General features: G+C 38.2%; 1 protein-coding gene across 2 annotated transcripts in view; it reads right to left on the reverse strand.

The window, feature by feature from the left end:
- Positions 1-844: 844 nt before the first annotated feature.
- Positions 845-14118, reverse strand: part of LOC145358883 (AN1-type zinc finger protein 5-like) — a 32091-nt gene continuing 18817 nt past the window's right edge. Inside the window, exons 3-7 of one of the 2 annotated variants that reach the window (XR_013889521.1) lie at positions 12315-12432; positions 11600-11700; positions 10435-10551; positions 8020-8503; positions 845-7895 (exon numbers count right to left, since the gene is read on the reverse strand). Coding sequence is in view for 1 of the 2 variants with exons in the window: in XM_080213254.1 (XP_080069380.1) it covers positions 8355-8503; positions 10435-10551; positions 11600-11700; positions 12315-12432 (485 nt within the window). In the remaining variant the exon portion in view is untranslated. Of the gene's footprint in view, positions 8504-10434; positions 10552-11599; positions 11701-12314; positions 12433-14118 lie in introns of both variants that reach the window. The other variant, XM_080213254.1, reaches the window with a different exon arrangement.

The following is a 14118-nucleotide window of genomic DNA, read 5'->3' on the forward strand; positions in this document are numbered from 1 at the left end:
CTACCATTATTCCTACCAAAGTGGACCACCTCGCACTTGCCAACTTTTGTAGATAATTTTTCCTTGCCTTCTCCTATCTCACCTATGCAATGTCCTTCTGATATCACTGAAAACAAAAAGACTCCACATGTACACCGAGGTCCATCTCCACCTCACCATCACCCTTCAACCCCTTCACCACATCAGATTCATTTTGATGCTTGTCCAACATCAAGTTTTGGATGAACAGGAATTTCTTCCCAATATTTACTTGGAAAACTGGAACTTCATCACCCCATCCCTATGTTCCCAACCGTGACATTCTACTTGATTTCAAATTGAACTTCCATCTCATTCTCACCATCACCACCATTCCACCTCTAATATCACCAGCATCTGCCCTCATCTCACCCTGTTTCTAAAACCATTATCCATACTTTAGTTCTTATACTTAATTTGAATACACTCATGGCTGGCCTGCCATCTTCCAACCACTGCAAAGATGAGGTCATTTAGAACTCAGGCACCTGCAGCCAGACTCACCATGTTTTTTTCACCTATACCCTTGTGCTCACAGTCCAACAATGCTTGATTTTATCATCCTGGTGTCCCATATCCCTGTAACCTCCTACAGCCCCACATCCCTCAGAATCACATTCTTCTAATTCTGATCTTGATTTCATTAGTCCCATCACTAGTGGCTGCACATGCAGATGTCTAGGCCATTAAGTCTGGAATTCACACAAACCCTTTTTCCTTTAATCCTACCTGTGGCAAAATCTTTGCTCATCTTTTCCAATAACTCATGAGGCATGAGATCATTTTGTTTAATATTCCTGTACAGTTTTATTTTGTTAAAGGCACAAATACAATTTTTTTTACTCTTGTTGAATCACTGAGTATAACTGGTATAGAACATTCACACGAGTTCCACGTTTAGTGCTAACTTTGCATGTGTTTTGTAGACTATTAACCAATTAGGAGCCAGGTAAAAATTGCTCATAACTCAATGTCTGTAGGTCTTAGATAAGGAACTGCATCTTTTAGCTCACCCTATTCTTGAAAGGACTAGACGTGACATTACAGCAGGGGTAAATCAGGTAAGGATATTCAATAGCAACTGCGAAGCAGATGGAATTCTGGATCTCCATAATCCATATTTTACATGAAAGAAACATTTAATTAAATTTTGGATTCTGCCAGAATGCAAAATTCCCCAATATTAAGCTACTGAAATAAACCTAGATGCTCGGGTTACTGCTGCATGTTAAGCTGCATTCATACAGGTACTTTACTAACAGCCACAATCTACTGGAGGGACTTACACAGTTACTGGCTCAAGTGATGATCATAGTTAAACAAAGTTTTTGAGCTCTGAGTTAAATAGATACGAATTCTATTGCTAAAAATTTAAAAGTGGGGAGGCCAAAACAATTATGATGTGATGAATTAAGTACGATTTGATGACTATTTAAAATCACCAATTTTGTTATCACTCAACAAATAGCTCTCCTAGTCATATGGGTTTTGCAAATTTTCTTGTACTAGTTTCCACTTATAGTCAGTAAACAGTGTTCCACCAGGATCACTGGCTCCTATCCAATAACCACCTTCGGTTTCGGTTACGCCCACATGATTGTAAATGTCATTCATTTGGTATATAAATAATTAAAGGAGAACTGGAACAATTCACTCTCCTCCCCTTAGGAGCTAAGGTTATTTTGGGAAGAAGTTGATAATTGCACAAGATAGATTAGGTCCATAGATCTGCATGGTGCTACAATCTATTTTAGTACCTCAAATACATTATAACCACAGAACAGGGGTAAACTAAGCAATCACAATGGGTCTCAGAGACAAAAAAGGAACATTACATTGTGCTCATCTGTACAACCTTTTATTTACACATACAACATTTTCCAAACACAAGCTAAAACATATGTATTACTTGAATATAATAAAGTGTGCTCTGTACAAATTCAAAATCCTAGAGTTTTAGTGACAATTAATGTACAACAAACGCAATCAATATACTGTAAAATATAACTAAAGTAAATGAAGTGCATGCAGCTATTAGAACCAGAAGCCTGTATTTTGCTGGGTAACAAACTGCACGTTGAAAATAGTATTTTATTGAAAGAGAGTACTCGTAAAGCAAGTCCTTTTTAAATCATTCATTCAACTATCCATGTTGCTTAGTTGTGGCAACAAACAAAATTCGTAGTGATACTTCCCCACAACCAGTGGCATCACCAGCCAGCTTTAGCAGAAGCAGTACCACATTTTCACCAATAAATATACAGATCCACTTCTATGTTAAAGGATGGTCAAAGGAACTTTGTTCAGTTTCAATCATTTATTCATAATGCATCCCTTGTGCGCTTCTGGAATACATGACTCACCACCAAAAACTACCCTTCCAAAAATTGCCTGGATATTTAATTAGGGACCTAACTAGCCAGCATGCAGTTTTATACATTTACAGCAACTCAACATCCTGTCAATTAAGAGTCAAGTGTTCAATTCAGCTTATTACTTTGCAGCCTCAAGCCCTTTTGAGCAAATCGAGTATAGAGGGACTTCAGTTCAGGCAAGTTCTTAAAAGCACTAATCATGCCACGATTATTTCAGTGGCTAAATTTGCCACATTTTGAAAAAGAGGGGGAAAAAGAAATGGGGCAGATTTTTAAAAAGCTAGGGGACTTCAGTGCTGTCTCCCAGCTAAGCAAGATCAAAACGGGAGTGCCACGTACAGCCCTGACTCCACCACCGATTATTTTGAATTGGTCAACTATCGAAAGCAGCATATTTGAAAGAGGTCCTGGTAGGACGCCTTGAACTTCAGCCTTTGAAGATGCTTGAGAACATGGCATATCTCCTTGCACACCAATTTATCCCCACAGATCTCTTCTTTCCTGCTGCTATTAAGTTCCACTCAGAAGCAAGGCCGGTAAGATCCTCAAGATTCACTCTTGAAAAATACGAAGCAGCTGAAAGATAGACCTATGCAGGTGGGGAGGTTAGCAAATGCTAAATATTCAAATATATATGAAAACGATCAATTTTAACATTTGCCTCAGATTATGCACTAAGCAATATGGATAGCACTTTTACAGGTTAAAATTAGCCACACCACACATTAATGCAGTACGTACAGGATTTTGGGGAAAACTCGAATTAAAATCAAAAATGTTTCAAGAATTCATTTAACTTCAATTTTCTGCAGGGTTTTGGTAGCTATGCAGAACAATCTTCTATTTACCCAATGTAAATTTCACACTCTCAACTTAAGTCTAATGGACAAGTATGTGCTTATATATTCCTTACTCAAAAACTATAATGAGAATTTTTTTTTAAAGATTCAGACAAATTCAACCATGGTACGAGTTCAATACGCATTGAAAAAATGTAAAGCATTTAGGGTACTGCATTTTAAGTACTTGCGCACATGCTTGACAGAACAGCACCTCTCTGAACTTCAAACTCAACAATCAGGTAACCAAATAATTCACAGCTTTGACTATTATATTGCATGAATTGGCAGCATGGGGTAAGATCCCACAATGATGTCATTAATGGCAGATTAGTTACTGGGAAATAAAACTTAATCCAGGTCTCAAGTTCAGCAACTAGATCATCTTTACATTGGTCAAACTCCATCTTTATTTGTGCCAAGCAGCAAAGACAGGCAGCCCATTATACTTTGTATTTAAATAGAAAATACTAAATCAAAGCCACATACTTCACTTTTTCTAAACTTCAAAAAATAACTACAATGTAGCTTAAAATATGTTGCCCAAAACTTCTAACTACATGCATAGACACACCTCATCTTCCAAATACTATTCTTACTCTACTCAACACCAGTAAGCAGATTGAACACACAAATGTATGAAAAGTTCAGCAACTTCTGCAATTTCACAAGGCTTTCAAAAAAAGTTAAAAGTTGGCTTTTGTGAGAAACTGCATAATTCATATCACTTGAGTGCACTGTAGAAGTTTGTGTATTACAAGACAGATGGCCATAAAAAGAGCTTCTTTGAATTAAAAATGCATCATTGCACACTGAAGTCATAAAGTTCATTATCCCAAAGGACAAGTCTTCATTGGCTCCAAATTTAAAGCCCTTACAACACCAGACCATTCCCAAGCACTTCTCAGTAGCCAGCTGAAGAGTGGCACAGGTTTAAGTGTCCAGCCTGCAGGCGGTCCAAATTTTTGTCTACGCTAGTGCGGATTCTTTTACGTCTTTGTCGGTGCTGACATGACAGCACACAAACAAGCACTAGGTCAAGATATGGAACTATATATAAAGTAGAGCAAGCAAAAGGAAATAATCAGGACAACATATCTGAAAATTTCTAAATCTGTTTTTGCAAGCGTATGCTACAGAATATTCCAATATTAGGAGCACCCAGAAGATGAAGACTATTTAGTACTTTGGGGAGTTTTTGACTGGACAAAAAGGGTGTGTATCAATTTTGAGGTGAGGGGGAAGAGAGTGGAGACAAACAATTAAGACTTTTTAGCAATTTCATGTCTTGCCTAGCTTGCTGAACTTTTATACATTGCCATCTCACCTAATTGATGATAACGCTAACTCAATAAGAACAAAGTCAGGCAGATAGGCCTATCCAAATTTGAGAGCTGGCCAACAATTGAAAAACCAGAAAAACTCATCAATTCCAAACCTATTCCAGGACTGGAGTACATAATTTAAGCCAACACTCCAGTGCAGCGAGGGAATACAGCACTGATGGAAATGCTGTCTTTTAAAGAGATACTGAACAGCAACTTGCCTGCTCGTCTCCAGTTCAGGTGGATGTTAAAAATCCCACGCCATTACTTAAAGATGACCAGAAAGCTCTTGCTATGTGCTGGCACTTCTCAAATGATACCACCCTTCCCTCAAAAAAATGGTTATTCACTCCTGCTGCATTTTGTGGGCATCTTGTAGTGCGAAAATGTGCTGGCATGCAGGACAATTGCCTTAAAAGTATTTTATTGTACATAGAGCACTTTAGGATTTTACAGTCTTGGACTCTTAATTCAACTTCTGTTAGTTCAAGCTGTAATTATGCTAAACAAAAGCTTCTGTGCTGTTTTATTAAAATACTTTATTCAAATTACTGGAAAATTCAATTCATTTGAAAAAATGAAATAGCAGGACTGGACTGGAATTTTTGTCAATAGTGTCCCCAACTAAATTAGTAAACGTTATGAACTAATTGTACTGGTACTTCAATTAGCCATTGAAATTAATCTCGCTTTCATGGGCAGCATCTGTTCTCAGAGGGCATAAATAGTTAAGTCACTGCAAGGACGATTAAAAATATTGGAAGTGAGAAAGGGAATTCTGAAATCAAGAGCAGAGAAAAATAGAATACCCCAAAAATATGATTAAGAAGTGGATGTTATTAATTACTTCCATCCACAATCACGATACACACAAACACTTAAAAAAGTGAGGTACAAATTTATGAAGTTATACAGTCCAAAGAAAACTTGTTGAATCTGCTCTTTAAAACTTGTATAAAGACGGCTTCAAGACAAACAATCCCTCTCTTCATATATTAAAAAAAAATCACTGATTTTAAAGAAATAGGTTTTCATCATAAAACATGGTGGTCTGTTTGCATTCTTTAATTTTTCTGTAGAGTTGGCTTGGTTTGATACTCTGCCACCATCCTAAAGTGAATATTCTCTTAGATATATTCCATTTTCATAATTCTTTTACAAAAGTTGACATATGTTTTTCAAAACTTGACTTACTTTTACTTAATTTTCAACACAAATATAACCGCAACTCCATTGCAAGGTGCACTAGTAGGTGGCTGTTAACAGTGGTGTACTGTGGTTGCAAACACACCTACTCCACCAGAAACATGTGCCATCAAAATCAGGATGCAAAGTCTGTAGGAGTGTCTTGAGGTTAGTGGAGATGTGAGAAACTGGACCAAAATAAAGGATGAAAGAAACTGCATCCAAGGTGATCCCCTCAAGTTTGTCCATTAAAAAAAACTAGATGAGGATGCAAGAAGTGACACTTCACACAATTCCATGAGACTGAAAGCTGCAGTTTGGAAGAGGGGAGGTGCAATACTGATCTGATTTAATGCATACCTACAATACTGTAAATACATTTAACATTAACAAACTTTTTAAGAAACTGTTTTATTGGTTGCATTTGGCAGTTTAAAATAAGTCATTTTGATTGGAGTACATATTTCAATTGCATAGGAGCTACTGTTTGTTTTCAAAAATTAAGTGTTTTGCCTACTTAATATTGCTGGTGTCCATTAGAGTACAGCACATTTGGATTTGCATTCTTCCCTTATGCAATGAGAATCCAGCACAGAAAGGCCAACAAAATGGAAAGTCATTTTATGCATTTGATTCAATAAAATTCAAGAGTTAAGATCTGTGAAGGAGGGAATTTGACCAAACCATAAAAGGGAGGAAAGTTTTTTTTAAATTGCCACAGCATGCATTTTTGATGCTTAAAGCAGAAGCATATTCTACTCATTTGTCCCAATTCTAATTTGGAGGAAGAACTCTGTACATGGTGTGTTCCATCTTCTTTTGCTGGGAGGTTCTGCCCACACAGAATTAAAATCTAGGTTGCTTTCTTCTTTATGATGCACTGCTATCCATCATAATACATTGTAACCCAATGTTGGTTATTTCACGAGAATGCACTTCCCCTTTAAGCACACATTGCATTTGACATGTTCTCAATGCAATTCCACAAGTCCAAATTCTGGAGCATCATATTGGTGGTTGGGGCAACATTTCAATTTATTTCCCCCATAATTTGTGTGTGGACCAAGAGTGGGCAACAGCAGATACAACACTAATCCATCAGTCTCTTGGTTTGGTGCAATACACAGTGAAAGGCTACAGTTGGAGCATGTGCACAACATCTGGTCAAAACTTCAGAAGTCCAGAGCTAAACTAATGTAACTAAAAACACACAATCCAAGCAAACTACAATATATTATAATTTTTATATCATACTTTCATTAAAAGTAGTAAAATAATGAAGGGAAAGAAAAGCAGACAACTAGCACCCAAAGCACTCAATCATCAATATATGTCTTCCACCCACATCCCTTACCAATTTACAAGTTTAAACTGTACATTGTTACAAAGTGAATAACTATCAAAGCTGAAGTAGCTATTAAAAGGAGAAAAGAAAACTGGTAAAAGACTGCAACACTGCAATTTATTTGCATGTAGCACAGCTTAGAAGTGTGCAGCGAACCGGACCACACCCGAACCAGTGTCACATCTCTTTACAGACAATCACTTTTTCTTGCTCTGATTTTGGCTCAATTTAAAATAAATCTGGCTCTGATAGACCCAATGTTATTCATTTAAAATTCAATAAAGGCCATTTCAATAATACTGCACAAAAGTCATTTGTCAGGCCTGGGTTTTGTGTCTGTTTTAAAGCCATGACGTGGAGATTTCCACAAATATGTTCATGTTACAAAGGTAGGTTGTGTTGTGTTGATATAATCCATCACAGTAAATCCAGGACACAGAAAACTAACCAAAAAGAGATACTGTCCCTCTGACTTGTCTGGGTAATGACCCCTTTGGCTAACCTCCCGCTTGCCCTAAAAGACCCATAAAAAAATACCTTTTTAGAAATTGTGTTATGAATAGCATATCTATACTTACCTGCATGAATGCACCTTTGTTTGAACTCAAAGCAGCCATGATACACAGGATAGTGTACGATAGTTGCCATTTTTAGTTTTCAAAATTAACATTCAGTTAAATGAATCAGTTTATTAGCTCGATTTCAACATCTCTTCTCTTCTCTTGTGTACCATGGTAGCTTCTAAGTCCATCATTCAGTCTCATGAGTATTGCACAACTCCAGATGCCTGCAATACATCGGTAATTACCTGAGGGGAAAAGAGGTACATATCACCCAGATCAAACATACACAACAAGTTCACAGCTCATTAAAAAAGGAGCATGCCAAGGAGGTCATTACTCAGTTTTCAGTGAAGGGGCAAAGGTACCTACAGGCACATAAATGGGTACACTGGCCTGGTTCCCTGCAGACTTGATCTCAGTAGAATATTAAGACAGAAGGCACAGTCAAAAGGCCACTGCTGAAAAAGGACTGCTTGTGTGGTACAGTGCACCTTGTTCCTTTGCTGGTTAAGTGTCTACACTTGATAACAGTTTCTTCATTGCACCACAAGGCAAATTTCCATCAGCAGCAAGCCATTGACTAAACCATCTGCCAATCTCATGCCTATTTGTTTGCACAAAAACAGGTTTTGTCTTAAGCCGGGCTCTTCAAGATACCATGTTGGATTTTTCCCCACATGAAAGTCTTGCTACAATATAGCAGTTCATAATTTCTGAATTTTTTCAGCCACCACAATGGGATTCTCTTTCCTGATCTTCTCTGCTGCTTCGGCCTTGTAATCATAAGGACAGTTGTGTTTGTCAGAGTAGCGATGAAGTCCACAAAAAAGGTTCCCACAACGACAATCAAATCCTGTTGGGACAGAAGCATAGGGAAAACTTTAAGAAATGAAAAAAAACAGCTGTCTCTTCAACTCAACACTGGAAAAAGTATGATTGGCGTACGCTGGTGCTGGGACTGATGATAGAATTGAAGTTGAAAACCAGCTTACTGGATATTTGAATTGACAAATTAATACAACAACAGTTGAGGTTCCTGGTCAGGAAAACAATGGGGAGAAAGAGGAAAGCAAAAAGAGTAAAATCTCTATTATAAATTTCTTGTGGAGACAGATGATCATCTTCCAACTTCAGAGCAGTGCAATCAACGCTTGGATGGTCATCTAACAGGTACAATTTTAAGTGTTCCTAGACACTGCATGAGAAAACTTACGACCATCAACTCAAATGTTATTTGCAGGCTGTTTTCAATACCCTCCAGAAGCTCAGTTTGAACAGAGAATTTATCTTTAGCCACCAGGGTCCTTGAAGGATCCACAGGGCAAGCACTGATTTCATTTATTGTCCTTTGAAATTGTTAAAAGTCAGCATAAAGATGCTTAAAAAGTGCATTATCTCATTTGAACTGCCAAATTGTTAAAAGCTGGGAAGAAAAGTCCATATCCCATATATGCATTCAAACATATTAGCATTTGTTGCTAAAAAATGCTTATTAAAATTGGGTATCTAATCAAATATATAAAGCTAGTTAATTGTCTTAGACAGAGGCTGGAAATTAATTCAATTCAGTAATGACTATTTTGTTGAAAAAAATACTTATAGGGAGTCTATAATTGGCCACTGGTTAGGTCAAAAACCACGTGCTACAAGCTTTTTGCGTGCGGTTAAAGATGCAAGGGGAGTCAAAAATAGCACAGAGAAGGTGTGTGTGACTTCTTTAACTATAATCTCAGAAGAGGAATACATTCAGATGTAACAAAAACCTTGGCTTCACAGAACAAAATTTTCCAAGGAAAGCTTTTGTTTGAAGACTTCAAACATTGAAACCAGAACGGACTTGCATATCTTTTGTTCTGAGCACTGCTACAGAAACTGCTTCACTGCAATGCAGAAATTAAGTCTCATCTGCAAGTTCATTAAATGTGTCTTAGCTCGAGGTATACCCCACGCAAGGAACTGAGTACAGACCCTTTTCAATTCAAAATTCAAGTCATTAGAACCTGCCTTATTGAGTATAAGGGATAGTTTTCATATCTATATTCAAATGTAGGACTGAGCTTTCACCACCACAGAGGTCTTCTTCCATCATGGCAGAAAATCCCAAGTCCTGCCCCAGAGTGCTTCCCTATTTTCACGGGGTCCGGATATGCGTTGACCACAGTTTGTTACTTTAGTTAAGCAGGCCACTTAAACCATCAGCTGCCTCCTGTACCCACACTGTACAGTTCAGACTTGCTTTTACCTGGTCTGACCTTCGTGGATTGGTTTGGATAGTCAGAGTACCCTTTCAATGAGGCAAGGCACCCCCTTGGAACTGGTCTTGGGACACCGCTGGAGGAGGACAGTTTCCCTCTGAAATTGTTAAGTCAGCATAAGTGTGCATAAAAAGTTGATAAGCTCTTTGAAACTGTCAGAACCATCTGTCATGGAGTCCAGTCAGAAATTTTAAAAAAAATAGAGGGAGGGGTGCAGGCAGGGATGTTGTAGAGTTGTCAGAGTGTCAAAGGCAGCCATCAAGCTGTCAAGGCAGGTAACTGAAGTGACATGCACTTGTTTCAGGGTAGCAGACTATTTGGTCCCAAACCAGAAGAATGGAAATTCCAAGTTCTGGACCACTTTTTCCTGGCTTGCATTCGTGCAGCGAGATATTTCCACTCTTGTACATCCAATTGAGCAGTACAAATATAGACCATAGCTCATCCATGTGACTTCAATTCAAGTTCAAATTACAATACATTGTTTCATTAAGACTACACAGAATCCATAAGGTTACAGTATCCTTACCAGTCAATCCAACCTTCTTCCTGCAGGTGAAACATCTATTCTTTTTGGGTTTTGACTTTTCTGGAACCTTCTCCTCTCCTTCTGTGGAACCTTCTGCAGTTTCCACATTCACAGCAACTGGAAATATATCAAAAGAGTAAGCTTATTCTGATGACAAATGCTCGCAGCATAATTACAGGAGCTCCACAGGTGAGAAGGTGGGCTACAACTTCTGACAACTAGACTTTATTTTAACCGGTTATAAAATTAAATATTTTTTTCAAAAATACGCACCACAGTTTTAAAAATGACTCAAATACCAACTGCTTGGGTTTGGGAAAATCAGATTATCTTCAAAAACCAGCAGTGCACTTGTAGACAAAGGTCAACCGGTGTAAAACACAAGCTCCCAGAATCAGATACACAATATAAAAGTAGCTTTCACTGCTGAAAGATTAAAAATAAGCTGTTGCTTACTAAAGTAACATGGATGAAGGGGTTAACCAAGGAGGACAGGCTGCATGTAGGAGGCTTTAATTCCCTCGAATATGGAAGATTGAGATGGCAACATTGAGGTGTTTTAAGATGGTTGAGAGAGCTGATAGAAAGAAACTCTTGCTTCTGATGGGTACGCCCATGGTGGTGGTTTGTGGGGGAGGGGGATGTGTGCGCGCGCATGCTAGGGCAATATCAGAAAGCACCCCAAAGTGCAGCAAAACTCTGGAACATTCTCCTCCTAAAGCCCAACTGAAACAGGTAAGATTTTTTGGTTAGCCAAGGCTAACAAGTGTTATGGGATCTGGGTGAGTAGTTGGAATTAAAATTACAGATCAGCCAAGATCGAACCGAAACAAAAACTGAAAATGCTGGAAAATCTCAGCAAGTCTGACAGCATTTGTGGAGAGAGAAAACAGCCAACATGGAATCTGAACGACCAATTGTCAGAAGATTCAACTGAAATGCCTATTTCTGTTCCTGTGTACGGATTTCAGCAGTTAATATTAGGGTAATATTAAATTCTGTCAGTCTGAACACAAGATTAAAACTATGAATATTTCCCTTGGCAAATTTTTTCAAACACAGATCGGCTTTCAAAAAATCTCACCCACCCACACTTCCATTTCTTGGTTTCAGCCATTGCTTTCAAAACACTGAACAATTTTACTTCAAAAAGATAGAAACCAACCTGATGCTGTGACAACTTCAACTTTTAGGGCTCCCTCAGTCTCAGTGCTCGATTCATCTTGAGAAATGCTCATTGCAGTCATCTGCTGTGTTACTGGAGTGCTAGAAACAGAATTTTAAATGTCATCAAGCACAGTTTAATTACATGCCCACACATCACAAATAGCAGCTTGCTGGGTCAGTTCAAAGTGCATTGCTGTGGGTCTGGAGCCACATGCAGTCCAAACCAGGCAAGGATGGCAGATTTCTTGCCCTAAATGAATTAAACCAGATGGAATTTTACAAATATCAATGGTAGTTTCATGGTCCCTATTGGAGCAACAAACTTTCAATTCCAGATTGTATTCATGCAAAGGAATTCTCCAAATGTAATCCACTCCAAACCAACTGCAGTCTAAATTTTAACCAGCATGTAACGCACCCACACAGGCCAGAAGAGTTCAAAGGTTTGACTCCCAGCCTGTATAGTGATAGTTGGCAGCAAAGTCCTAAAACAAACTGCTACGTTTCACACTTGGGGACAAAGAAATCTAGGCTACACACAGAGCGCAAGGTATTGCGGAGAATCTGTGAATTTATAATTCAGCACCACTCAGTACTTTCAGGCAGAGACAGCAGAAAACTAGACTGATTTTAAAAAAGTGACTCCTAAAATTGTCACACTGTCTCACCATAATCCTACCAGGTCAACTCAATCCCACAAATAATAGACATACCTAGTTTTGACAGATGTGGCATTTGAGGCATCTGCAGACATTTCAGGGTTTCCTTCCGTGCACTGAACAGGGATGGACTCTGTGCTTGAACTGCTGTTATTACTGACCGCACTAGCTGCTGTTGAGCAAAGAAAGTATTAGTGTCAACTCATTCGACTACAGAGTATACAGCAACTTCTAAAATAGCTCCACTCATTGTAGTTGACAGAGGTTTTCCTGCTTTTTCAACTCTCGTTTCAATTTATCTAAGTACAACTTTAACAGAATGTAAACCAAAACGTATAAGAAATATGCCAAAATGGGCAAAAAGCATTGCATTTGTATCTTACCCTCCGCCAGGCATAGAGTATATGTAACTCTACAACTGAAGGAATCTAACAAATAAATATTGAATTTCTGCACTGCAATCTGGCAAACCCGCTCCAAATGTATTTAAAACTCTCACCCACCCACCTCTTCCCTCTCAACATAGTCAAGTTGGCAAAAAGTGAAAATGGCTACATATTTTTATACGTTAATTATTAATGTTAATTCTTCAAAACTCATAGGGAGGCATGGTGACAGTTGTCAACACTGCTGCCTCACAGTGCCAAGGACCTGGGTTCAATTCCAAGCTTGGGTCACTGTCTGTACAGAGGCTGCATGTTCTCCCAATGCTTCTTCTGGGTGCTCCGGTTTCCTCCCAGTCTGAAACCAGTGCTGGTTAGGTTCATTGGCTATGCTAAATTCTCCCTCAGTGTACCGGAACAGGCGCCAGACTGTGGCGACTAGGGGATTTTCAGAGTAACTTCATTGCAGTGTTAATACAAGCCCATTTGTGACACTGATAAACAAACTTTAAAAATCTCAACGTACAAGCCTCTTTTCAATTAGATTAATTGGAACAGACTTGATGGACCAAATGACCTACTTCAGCTCCTGCACTTTATGGAGTCCAAATTAATTCGTTCAGCAAGTAGCTGTCAGACAATGAAAATCCTAGATCTGACACATGGTGTATGTTGAGTTAGCTGAAATAGTATTAATCTCCAGGATTAAAAGAGGGAAAAATTAGCCAGAATTCCTGACTATCCAGTAGCTTCTGCTAAAAAAAATGTACACCAGTATAAATTTTGGGGTGAATGGGGTTTGGCACAACTGTAACATACTTCTTTCGCCCTTTTCCATTCAAACAGCCTGTTAAATGCTCAGTCTAATCTTACCACGTCACTGCTTTCAGGAGGAAATTAGAAAATTAGCAAAAAGAAAAAAATGCACCAACGGAGAAATCAATTGCCTGGCAAAGTAGGATTTATCAATTCATTCACATATATATTGCACAGACCTTAAGAAAAAAATGCAATACTGAAATTCACTATTACCAGAAAAGGGAAAAATTAAACCAAAATTAAGATATGGCCTAAAAAATGCAATTATTATTTATAAATTTCAAATAAAAAAGTTGCAGACATACATAAATATATAAAAATTCCAGTGAACTTGTGCACTGTAATCACAAATCTTACAATAAAGATTATTTGCTATTTAGCAGACTAAGCTGATATCCAGGGTGCAGTTTATGGGCCTAATTCACCCTACGAGCTATTTAATTTGCAGTCTGCAAAGCTTGTGTCACTTCTTTTCTATTGTGTATGCAAATTGACTCCAACTTCAGCTCCTTACTCTCAGCTAGAGGAACTGGGAAGGCTGCTCAGTTTTTGACCAAGTTAACTTTGATCAGCTTTAAGATGCAAAGCTTCCAAGTTTTCAAGCTTTGAACTAAGTGCAGAGGCAGATTTCTATGAAATCAGATACAGTACAAATT

This window comes from Carcharhinus amblyrhynchos, chromosome 26 (genome assembly GCF_965287045.1).
Source record: "Carcharhinus amblyrhynchos chromosome 26, sCarAmb.v2.hapA, whole genome shotgun sequence".
In the NCBI taxonomy this organism is placed as follows: Eukaryota; Metazoa; Chordata; class Chondrichthyes; order Carcharhiniformes; family Carcharhinidae; genus Carcharhinus; species Carcharhinus amblyrhynchos.